Source organism: Bufo bufo, chromosome 3 (genome assembly GCF_905171765.1).
Source record: "Bufo bufo chromosome 3, aBufBuf1.1, whole genome shotgun sequence".
NCBI lineage: Eukaryota > Metazoa > Chordata > Amphibia > Anura > Bufonidae > Bufo > Bufo bufo.
Window position 1 is genome coordinate 486384638 of NC_053391.1, and position 12806 is coordinate 486397443.

General features: G+C 40.5%; 1 protein-coding gene across 11 annotated transcripts in view; it reads right to left on the minus strand.

Annotated features, from left to right (window-relative positions):
- MBNL2 (muscleblind like splicing regulator 2) overlaps window positions 1–12806 on the minus strand; it is a 204909-nt gene that overhangs the window by 30144 nt on the left and 161959 nt on the right. For all 11 annotated transcript variants that reach the window (XM_040425303.1, XM_040425304.1, XM_040425300.1 and 8 more), the window contains exons 4-5: window positions 8216–8416; window positions 7456–7719 (exon numbers count right to left, since the gene is read on the minus strand). In XM_040425303.1, the coding sequence (XP_040281237.1) occupies window positions 7456–7719; window positions 8216–8416 (465 nt within the window). The remainder of the gene's footprint in view (window positions 1–7455; window positions 7720–8215; window positions 8417–12806) is intronic.

Below are 12806 nucleotides of genomic sequence, written 5' to 3' on the forward strand. Positions count from 1 at the left end.
GCACATGATGGCAGTGGGCCAATGGGATTCAAGCGAATTAACATACAGGTAAACAGCAAGCAGAGGTGCATCATGGGAACGGCATTGCATTGTGGATAGGTGAGAAGGAAAAAAATATTCTGAATGCAATATACAACATATAAAACACTAGGCATGCACAACAACAAAAATGTTTCTTTAAAGAAATGAACATTACATCTTGAATTAGTACTAAAGCAAAATGCATCTACTGTACCTTAGTTAAAGCAGATAAGAGAGTAAAATACAGATGTTTCAGGTAAATCTAATTAATATAGCATCTCTAAAACTCCAGTAAGCATTTGCAAATTAAAGATCAATTCATAGCAAGATGAAATAGCTTCTTCCACCATGGCAGACAAGAAGTTAGTCGCTTTTTAATATGTGCTGCCACCGGAGCATTGCCATTGTATTTTACTGCTCTTAAAAGTATATTGATGCCTAGTTACTTTAAAGCAAATGAAATAATAGATTATTTTTTTGGGGATCATTTTAAGTTCTTGTATTGCAAGATGGGTTTAACCATTGTCTATTACAAAGATATTTCCAGCTAATGTCATCTGACACAGATACGTGATCAAATAGAAATACCAGCTAGCATAATGGCTCACTTATCAAAGTCTTCAGGCTGCGCATTAACAGTGAAGCCCCTTGTTAATGAGATCGGAGTAACACCGTAAATTCAGCTTCAAATTATATACAACTAAATAATCATAATGCTGGGGGTACATATTGGAGAATCTAGAACCACAGCGGATAAAATTGCATCTTAGCATATAGGTTTTGAAGCAAGTTTTGGGTTGTCTATATGCTTCTAGAAAAAGGAAAATATATCTTTGGTGCCACTTATAAAACTGTTTCTGTCTCGTCACAGACGACCCATTTAAAGGGGTTTTCTCACAACAGAAATGTAATACCTATCCAGTGATAAATATCTAATCAATGGCGGTCCTACTGTTGCGACTCCCACCAACCACAAGAATGGAGGTCTCAAGCCCCCCATACGTCCTCACTGCATAACCACAATGTGGAGAACTCTGAATAGAGTACGGTCAAGCATGCGTAGTGCCACTACTAAATTCAAGCACCTCCTTACTGCATGACCACAGGGGTTACGCTGTACACTGCTGTCTCTCGGGGCATGAAACTCCCACTCTAGTGATTGGTTGGGGACCCAATGGTGGTCCTTTATCATTAATCCTATGGATGGGTCATAAATGTCAGTTGTGGGAAAGCCCCTTTAATATGTAACGGGTTGTCACAAAAATGTGACACACACACACACAAAAATGAGGAAAAATTGTCTTAAAAAACAGGTCTGAAATAAACCAATATAGTAGTTAAACCGAATTAAAGTAAACCCCTTACAATCACTGTTAAGTCTGAAGCCCAGAGACTTTAATAAGTAGAATCTAAACACTGCATATTAAAATACAGAAATATTGCAGCAACAGTGAGGCATACAGAAGTAGTTTTGCTCATAATGGAAAGCAGAAAAATGACTGAAATCACCCAGTTACATGACTTCACGCTGTTGCAAATCAGTTTAAGGCCCCACGCACACAACCGTATCCGTTCTGCGGGCAAAATACGGATGCTCTCCATGTTGCATCCGTGTTTCTTGCAGACCCATTGAGATGTCCACATTTTGTTGACAAGTGGACATGTTCTATTTTGTGGACAAGTAAAGGACATGTTTTATCCTTTTGCAGAACGGACATACAGATGCGGAAAGCACACGGATCATCCTGAACCCAGATGCACCTGGACAGCATCCGTATTTAGTGGACCGCAAAATGGATACTGTCATGTGCATGGGTCCTAATGGATAGATATCTTTGTTCACATCTAACAGAGAAAACACTGCGCTGTTAATGTAAACATGATAAACCTTTTTAAAAAATAGCACCACGTATGTCACAAGTGCAGTCATTCCATGAAAATAAATGCATCATGAATGTGTATTTTACAAGCATTACAATCTATTAGACTAGAAACAACCACAAAGTGGTTAGACAATAAGCTTTTTTAGCAGACCCTCAGTCACGGCCCTCTCCGTCTATTAGAGTCCTACTGTCTGCAAGCGTCACTGTAGCTATAGCATTAACAAGTTCTTCACAAACAATAAAGATGAGATTCGGAACTAACCATTGCATAGAAAGACAACTGATAACTTGGCAAAACAAATTCTATCTAGACTTTCATGTTACCCAAGTGATCTCATATGTTAAATGTCATGTTTGGAGGGAATGGATCTAGCAGGGAACTCAATGAAAAATGAAAAGCAACCTAAACAATGTTGTATTGTAATGTTTCACCAACGTACATATAGAGCCTCATGAATAAAGTGCCTTTGTTTCTATTATAATTAGCATACATATATTGTATGATGATCACAATGCTGACACTCAATCTGCTCAGCAGAACGGGTACGTAACAGCATAGTTACAGCTCTGCATCTATTATGTCACCACTTTTACTCCATTTGAATTCATGCTCATCAGCATCGCTATTATATATTCCATTTATAATCCACACCTTCCAATTGTACTTTAATGTGTTGCTTTCTTATTATTAATAACAATGTGCACTTACATTGGTCAGAAGAATTGAAAATCAACCCTCATGTACCCTCATAATAGCTTTAAAGGGGTTGTCCGCTTTATTTATATTGATTCTATCCTTCTCAATGAGGAGAAGGCAGTGAGCCTTTCTTCAAACAGCTGATCGGTGGGGGTGCCAGGAATCGGCCCCCCACCAATCTGATATTGATGACCTAAACTGAGGATATGTTATCAATATAAATAAAGCGGACAACCCCTTTAAGGCCCCATACACATTGGTATATTGTTGGCTGAACCTGCCAGTATTGGTGGGACCTGCTGATAACCTAATGTGTATGGGAGCTCCTGGCTCTCCTGAGAGATGAGAAGGATCAAGTGAGTTGAATTTTGTCACCCGATCTATTTGTTCTCCCGTGAGATAAGAAGCCGCCTGAGGTGTCCGGCAGCAGCTCTCTCCCTATTGACAACCCATACATCCTCGGCTGAAACGTGTAATGTGAATGGGGGAGCTGAGAGAGATAGCTGTCAAACAAACCATTGGCCGACAGCTATTGAAGGTCTATGGGCACCTTTAGGCTTCTGTTCACCTCACACCATTGGTTTATATACATTATGTCATACAGATGCATACTTCCCCCATAGGCTCCTACGTTAAATAAGCGTTTACTGTATTGTACATGGTTTTGGGATGCTTGCAGTCAACTACAATTTTTAGTACAGCAAGAAAAAAGGCATACCACCTTAAAGGGGTTCTGCACGAATGGGGGGGGGTTGGTAAACGGAAGCTTAGTTACCTGCTTCAGGCTCCTTCTCCCGGCCTGCGAAGCTCCGCTGCGCTCCCTCTCTGTAAAGATCTGGTTTGACATCTCCTGCAGCCAATCACTGGCCAGCTCCCCTTACATCATGACAAACGGTCACATGATGTAAGGGGTTCCAGTCTCCGTTGTGGTCAGTGATTGGCTGAGGTGATGTCAAACCAGATGTTTTCAGAGAGGGAGCCCAGTGGAGCGGCCCAGGCCTGGAGGAGAAGGGGCAGGGAGACAGTGCCAGGAAGCAAGTATGTAAGCTTTTCTACAGGTCTGGCTAAGTCGGAGGGTTTGCCAAAACACCTGTTCCCCCCATTCTTGCACAACCCATTAAGGTAAGCCAAATAGACACTCCTTTGGCACACACTTGGTCAAAGGGTGCCTATGGCTGCGTTTGGTTTACGCTCCTGGAGCATTGATACTTGATCTATATGCTGACTGTTAACAAGATGTGACATGAACATATGCCAACAATGTGGTGTTCATTGTTTTGACAGGAATAATAGCGATATCTTATAGCTACATGGGAGAGGCATGCAGTATACAGCTGCATCCGTCACCTGCAATATTCATCTAAACTAGAAAATATACGTCTGACGTGGAACATGTGAATACAGCCTTGTTTTTATAAAATGTGCCCAATAATCCCCCTGACTGACAGCGAGGCATGTTCCTATTTAGGATTTGGAGTTCACTTGCTGAATTTTTTTCATGCTTGTGGGCTTAAAATGTTCCATGTTATCCAGAAAAGAAATGTTTTCTTTAGCATGACTCAGAAACTGGCAACCGCATGAGCAGAACAGCTTTACTCCTTCAGAGCTATGGGGACATGTGGTGTACTTTAAAGATCAAATCCCTTTCAAGAGTAGGAAAAGAATAATATGGATGTGTATGAAAACAAGATTAGAACACTGACTGGTGTACACCTACAGGAAAAACTGCATTCACTAGAGACACATTATCCCACCAGGGTGTGCTCTTGAAGGTGCAGGATTACAGTGTACAGCTCAAGGTAATCCAGATACTTAGGCACGATTAAGGATTAATTGATTTAGCTCAATACTATCACATTATATTATTTGTGCTCTCGTATATTTAAATTGATAACCTTTTACTGTTCATATTCCAGTTTGTAAGGTAGTATAACCTGGGGCTCTAGCTGCTTTATCTACAATATATAATATCAAGAATACGAATTATGTCCCCAAATCACTGCACCTTTATGCAAACACTAGCCATCATGAAATTATTCTAGGCCCTGGCATGGCAGCCTGTTCATCGTAAATCACAGATGGGTGCTCAGAAGCTTGTGAGTCGGTCTTTAGTTAATGCAGCGTAATAGAAAGCCCAGAACTGCCAGTCTCCTACTGTCCCGGAACCCCATCTCAAGCATGTACATTTCTGCTGAGAGGTAGCAGGGTCACTCTGATGGGAGTGCTAATGAAGGTACGTTAGTGGCACTGTAAGTGGGGGCACTCTGATAGGGCTGCAATAGGACTGGTACGCACTTGATAACTATTGAGTCACGTAGTGCAATCTACAATGCAATGACCTCCAAGTAAAAGAAATTATTAAAATAACAAACGTAGGAAAAAGCAGTGCAGTGCTACTTCTCAATGTCAGGAACAAAAGAGTTAATGTTTGCATTAGCTGATATGACAATGGACTGTATTCATCTCCCTCATTACAATGTGAGTGACAGCTTAGTGCTGATTACTTACGTACAGTAGTACTTGTTGGGGTCGAATGCTTCTATTATTCACACATGAAAAGTTGCACTTATGTAAAATGTATTATTTGTCATTGTCTCTCACTACCAGTTTGGACAATGGCCCTTTCTATGCTAACAAAAGGCTATCTGACTATAAGGTACAATGGATCCATTGAAATGTAGAACTGCTGATGAAGGCCTTGGCGCTTGGACTGACTGTACCAATCTTGCATTGAAATAACAAGGTAAAGATTATTCCTACAATTAAGGTGCATTTGCATGCGCCGAGGAGCAGACAATTGTCGGGAAGGAGTTGTTTCTTCCTGATAGCTGGCTGCTCGTTCAGTGAAGGCGACCTCCACAATATGGGGATGAGTAGTCGCTATTGCTATCGCTCGTCCTCACACAGCTGCATTGCATTTACACGGGCAGATAGTCGGGAACAAGCCCGATAATCTGCCCATCTAAATCCACCTTAATAAACATGGTACCATCGACGCCTTTATAAGCAAGGGTCCTGGGTGTGAAGACGTGGACAGGGGGCATGATACCTATTAAATAAGTGTATGCCACATTGGCAGAACAATAAGAAAAGAAGCAGGCATCAGTTGAGACGGCTGTAATGTGCAGTGCCCTGCGGTGCATCAGTCCCTGCACTTATACAGAAATGGTTACCTACATGTATGCAGATTGTAATTGCTTCAGTGCTCATTAGTCCTGACTAGACATTTAGGGAGTCATTTACTAAGTGATATACACTATTTTCTGGTGTACGCCTGTTGCAGATTGCGGAGCAAAGTTTATTTGCGACTTTTCACTGCTCACACAGGTCTAAAAAAGTTGGTGTGGTGTGGACAGGGAAGGGGATGGGCAGGTAGGCCCATCTCATTCATCATTTTCAATGGCGGTTTTAGGAGTAGAAAACCGTCTGAATTTAAGCGGCAAAGTAAACTGGCTTACATATAGACCAGCGCCAGCACAAGGGGTTATTAAGGAGTTTAAAACATCGGTCTTAATAAATGACCCCCTTAGCCTATGGATTTCCATATTCTATTGATATCCATCCTTCTCAGTTTAGATTTCATTTTCTCATTTTCTAATGACAAACAATTCCTCCTACTGGATTAGGAAGGAGAAGTCTAAGTTAGGCTTTTTTTCACACCGCGTATGCAGTGCCAGTCCAAGGTTCCCGTTGGTAGGATTTCCCACCAAAAATCTCAGACGTATGCGTTTAACGCATGCCACTGATATCCGTCACCCTTATGTACACATGTTAAAAAACATAAACCATGCGCTATATGGTTCTTTACTGGATGCCTAGGTATGGAATACAGCAGTTTATCGCGCTGTTCCTTACAGTAGAAAATGGTATCCCTAACAGATACCAGTCCAATGGTGGCCAAAAGAGTGCCCTTTTGGCCTCTGTTGGATGAATGGGGGCCTATGGGTCCGTTTAGCATATGTGCCTGGAGCTTTCTATGCACATTTGGAAAGTATGGAAAGACTTTAATGCACATGATTATTGGGAAGTTCGGGGAAACTCAGGTAAGCTTTAAAGGGAACCTGTCATCAACTTTATGCTGTCCATACTAACGGCAGAATAAAGTAGAGACAGGTGAGTTGATTTCAGCGGTCTGTCCTTTATACCTTAAAAGTAAGTGTTTCCCGAGAACCAAGATCACAATCATTGCAGACTTGGCCTGGAAGAGAGTCCCGGCCACCTGAGAAGAGTCCTGGTTATTCATGACTTCCTGCTCTCCTGCCCACCTGCTGATGACTGACCGTCTTCTACCTAGTTTTCTCCCTTTCTCTCTAGGAGAGAACTTCCAATCATCAGCAGATGGGTGAGAGAGCGGGAGATTATGAATAACCAGGACTCTTCTCAGGTAGATTTAAGGCCTGTTCTGCAATGATTATGATGCTGGTTCTCGGCAACCACTTACTTTTAGCTCCTGAGTGACACATCGCTGAAATCAGCATTTCTGTCACTAATTTATGCTGCCCTCAGTGATGTCAGCATAAAGTTGATAACAGGTTCCTTTTAAAATGGAATTACCAAATCAAAGCTAGCTGGATCAAAACCCTCTGTCTGTAACACAAAACAGAACATAGTAAATAGGTGGCTATAAAATAAAGGATGTAAAAGTTGGTGACATCTTTAACATAAAGAGCTTTAATCAGATTACAGTACCCTTTCTGCTGAGTGATGTACAGAACAAGAAGGCAACATACTGTAACTTCCTACTTCTCACCCTATAATATATAGTTGTGTGTATGATATAAAATCCTACATCATGTAAAATAAGCTTAACTGACAACCATACTGAAGGTGGGTGAACACTTTTCTTGCACTTACCATTACGGTTGCAGCTGCAGCAGCTGCTTGTGCTGCTACTGCAGCCTGGTTGACTTGATGTTGTGCAGCTTTGATTTTGGCCTGCAAATGTGCAGGAGGGTGAAAATATTTGCATTTCTCCCTCATGCAGCGACCCTTAATGTAATCCATACAAACGGTTACAGTGTTATCATTTGTATCAATCATCGTGCTGTCTGCCGGGTGTGCAAAGCGGCAATCAGTTTCTCCCCGTGCACAGTTTCCTCTCTGAAACTCCCTGCATACCTACATAAGACATACAAGGATAAATCAGTGATGGTCTGCACATTTTATATAGCTGCAATAATAAATACAATGTCAGTAAAACAATGAAGTCCAGTTTGACATCCGTTGGATGCACAGCAAATTCATGTTTCATAAGAACAGTGAGAAATGCAATGTAATTAAATGTTATCTGTGTACAGCTAATTCCATATGGGCCTCTGGGCCTCAAATGTAACCAAAGGATCATCATGACGGCCTTCACTGAGCTGCCAGCTAGAAAGCATGCATGAATTTGCTATGTACGTACAATGTTCAATGCAACTCCGGTTAGAGTTTTTACCTACACCACCATTAGGCTGATTTTGGGTGGATGACCAATGGAAGTAACTATCCCATCTAAGGGGTGTTTAAATTCTAACAGGAAAGGCACAAATTAAACATTTAGTGACAAGGACTGTTGACTGACTTCCGCAACACCAGATGTAGTCATGAACATTTCAGGGTTATTAAACTGTACCTCCAGTTTATCCGTCCTGAGAAGTTTCTGAGTAGCAGTAGAATTGGTGACTGATACAGGTGGACTTCCTGGAACAATGACAGGTGTAGAGGGCAGGATTTCTGTCGGGACTAATCCAACACCTGGTGTCATCTGAGTCAGATATGGAGCAAAACTAATAGCTGTATTAGTTCCTAATCCTGGGCCTACAGGAAAAGTGGGCTGAAAAAAAAGTACATTAGTAAGTGCATCAGATAAAGATATGTTTACTGAATTATGAAAACATGAGTAAAATCCAGCACTGAAATTGAGTGATATCAGAAAAAAAATGCTTCTTTCTGTTATACATAGACTGTTTGGGCCATACAAGTACAGATATAGGCTCACTAACGAATATAACAGTTTGTGTGTTCTATATATATATATATATACACAGTGGATATAAAAAGTCTACACACCCCTGTTAAAATGTCAGGTTTCTGTGATGTAAAAAAATGAGACAAAGGCCTCATGCACACGACTGTTGTTGTGTTCCGTGTCCGTTGTTCCGTTTTCCGTGATTTTCTGCGGACCCATTGACTTTCAATGGGTCCGTTGAAAATTCGGATAATGCACCGTTTGTCACTCGCGTCCGTGATCCGTGTTTCCAGTCCGTCAAAAAAAATATGACCTGTCCTATTTATTTTGCGGACCCATTCAAGTCAATGGGTCCGTGAAAAAACACGGAGGCACACAAGATTGTCATCCGCATCCATTTTTTTCCTATCATTTGCAAGGCAAACTTGACTTAGATTTTTTTTTCACTTTTCATGTCTGGTGATCCTCCAAAAATCAAGGAAGACACACGGAAACAAAAACGGATCACGGAACAGCTTTTTGTGGACCGCAAAAAAATACTGTCGTGTGCATAAGGCCAAAGATAAAAAATTTCAGAACTTTTTCCACCTTTAATGTGCCCTATAAACTGTACCACTCAATTGAAAAACAAACTGAAATCTTTTAGGTTTAGGGAAGAAAAAAAAAACAAATGTGGATGCATAAGTGTGCACACCCTCTTATAACTGGGTTTGTAGCTGTGTTCAGAATTAAGCAATCACATTCAAAATCATGTTAAATAAGAGTCAGCATACACCTGCCATCATTTAAAGTGCCTCTGATTAACCCCAAATAAAGTTATTTTGCTCTAGTTGGTCTTTCCTGAAATTTTCTTAAAGTCGCATTCCCACAGCAAAAGCCATGGTCCACAGCTTCCAAAGCATCAGAGGGATCTCATTGTTAGGCTAGTTTCACACTTTCGTTAGGTGCGGATCCGTCTGGTATCTGCACAGACGGATCCGCACCTATAATGCAAAAGCTTGTATCCGTTCAGAACGGATCCGTTTGCATTATTCTTTAACCCCTTAAGGACCGGGCTCATTTTCACCTTAAGGACCAGGCCATTTTTTGGAAATCTGACCAGTGTCACTTTAAGTGCTAATAACTTTAAAACGCTTTGACTTATCCAGGCCATTCTGAGATTGTTTTTTCGTCACATATTGTACTTCATGACACTGGTAAAATGAAGTCAAAAAAATTATTTTTTTGCACAAAAAAAATACTTAATTTACCAAAAATTTTGAAAAATTTGCAAATTTCAAAGTTTCAGTTTCTCTACTTCTGTAATACATAGTAATACCCCAAAAAATTGTGATGACTTTACATTCCCCATATGTCTACTTCATGTGTGAATTGTTTTGGGAATGATATTTTATTTTTTGGGGATGTTATAAGGCTTAGAAGTTTAGAAGCAAATCTTGAAATTTTTCAGAAATTTACAAAAACTAAATTTTTAGGGACCAGTTCAAGTCTGAAGTCGATTTGCGAGGCTTACATAATAGAAACCACCCAAAAATGACCCCATCTAAGAAACTACACCCCTCAAGGTATTCAAAACTGATTTTGCATACATTATTAACCCTTTAGGTGTTGCACAAGAGTTATTGGCAAATGGGGAGGAAATTTGAGAATTTAATTTTTTTGTCTAATTTTTCATTTTAACCTATTTTTTCCACTAACAAAGCAAGGGTTAACAGCCAAACAAGATTGTATCTTTATTGCCCTGACTCTGCCGTTTACAGAAACACCCAATATATGGCCGTAAACTACTGTACGGGCACACAGTAGGGCGTAGAGTGAAAGGTGCGCCGTATGGTTTTTGGAAGGCTGATTTTTATGGACTGGTTTTTTGACACCATGTCCCATTTGAAGCCCCCTGATGCACCCCTAGAGGAGAAACTCCCTAAAAGTGACCCCATCTAAGAAACTACACCCCTCAAGGTATTCAAAACTGATTTTACATACGTCGTTAACCCTTTAGGTGTTGCACAAGAGTTATTGGCAAATGGGGATGAAATTTGAGAATTTCATTTTTTTGCCTAATTTTCAATTTTAACCCATTTTTTCCACTAACAAAGCAAGGGTTAACAGCCAAACAAGACTGTATCTTTATTGCCCTGACTCTGCTGTTTACAGAAACACCCCATATGTGGCCGTAAACTACTGTACGGGCACACAGTAGGGCGTAGAGTGAAAGGTGCGCCGTTTGGTTTTTGGAAGGCTGATTTTGCTGGACTGTTTTTTTGACACCATGTCCCATTTGAAGCCCCCCTGATGCACCCCTAGAGTAGAAACTCCATAAAAGTGACCCATCTAAGAAACTACACCCTTCAAGGTATTCAAAACTGATTTTACAAACGTTGTTAACCCTTTAGGTGTTGCACAAGATTTAATGGAAAATAGAGACACAATTTCAAAATTTCTAATTTTTGGCAGATTTTCCATTTTAATATTTTTTTTCCAGTTACAAAGCAAGGGTTAACAGCCAAACAAAACTCATTATTTATGGCCCTGATTCTGTAGTTTACAGAAACACCCCATATGTGGTCGTAAAGAGCTGTACAGGCACACGGCAGGGTGCAGAAGGAAAGGAATGCCATACGGTTTTTGGAAGGCAGATTTTGCTGGACTGGTTTTTTTGACACCATGTCCCATTTGAAGCCCCCCTAAAGCACCCCTAGAGTGGAAACTCCAAAAAAGTGACTCCATTTTAGAAACTACAGGATAGGGTGGCAGTTTTGTTGGTACTAGTTTAGGGTACATATGATTTTTGGTTGCTCTATATTACACTTTTTGTGCAGCAAGGTAACAAGAAATAGCTTTTTTGGCACGTTTTTTTTTTTTGTTATTTACAACATTCATCTGACAGGTTAGATCATGGGGTAATTTTATAGAGCAGGTTGTCACGGACGCGGCGATACCTAATATGTATACATTTTTTTTTATTTATGTAAGTTTTATACAATAACTTCATTTTTAAAACCAAAAAAATGTTTTAGTGTCTCCATAGTCTAAGAGCCATAGTTTTTCAGTTTTTGGGCGATTATCTTGAGTAGGGTCTCATTTTTTGCGGGATGAGATGACGGTTTGATTGGCACTATTTTGGGGTGCATATGACTTTTTGATCGCTTGCTATTACACTTTTTGTGACGTAAAATGGCAAAAAATGGCTTTTTTTTACACTGTTTTTATTTTTATTTTTTTTACGGTGGTCATCTGAGGGGTTAGGTCATGTGATATTTTTATAGAGCCGGTCGATACGGACGCGGCGATACCTAATATGTATACTTTTTTTTTATTTATGTAAGTTTTACACAATGATTTCATTTTTGAAACAAAAAAAAATCATGTTTTAGTGTTTCCATAGTCTAAGAGCCATAGTTTTTTCAGCTTTTGGGCGATTATCTTGAGTAGGGTCTCATTTTTTGCGGGATGAGATGACGGTTTGATTGGTACTATTTTGGTGTACATGCGACTTTTTGATCACTTTTATTACCTTTTTTGGGAAGTAAGGTGGGCAAAATTTCAATTTTCTCATAGTTTTTATTTTTTTATTTTTATGGCGTTCACCGTGCGGGGAAAGTAACATGACCATTTTATAGATCAGGTCGTTACGGACGCGGCGATACCTAATATGTGTAGTTTATTTTATTTTTTTAATTTTTATTCAGTGATAAATGTGTTTTTTTTTTATCTTAACTTTTTTCACTTTTTTTTTACATTTTTTTGACCCAGACCCACTTGGTTCTTGAAGATCCAGTGGGTCTGATGTCTGTATAATACAGTACAGTACAATATATATTGTTCTGTACTGTATTTTACTTACACTGAACAGATCTATGCTTTCAGCATAGATCTGTTCAGCACCATGGACAGCAGGACGCCTGAGCAGGCGTCCTGTTGCCATGGGAACCCTCCCCGTCTGCTCAGAACTTCGCAGACGGGGAAGGGTAAGCACGGGGCTGAGGGGGGCTCTCTGGGGGCTCTCTCCCTCTCCATCGGGGGGCTGCAAAGGCACAGCAGCCCCCCGATGGAGAGGGAGTGAGCTCCCTTACCGATGACAGTTAACTTTTTCCATACAGCGGTCCGTACGGACCGCGGTATGGAAAGGGTTAAACGGCTGACATCTGCACAGATGTCAGCCGTTTATACCAGGGTGCCAGCAATGTGCTGGCACCCTGGTATAACCACTAGAAGCCAACGATCATTCATGGGAGGCGGGCGGGGGATCGCGATC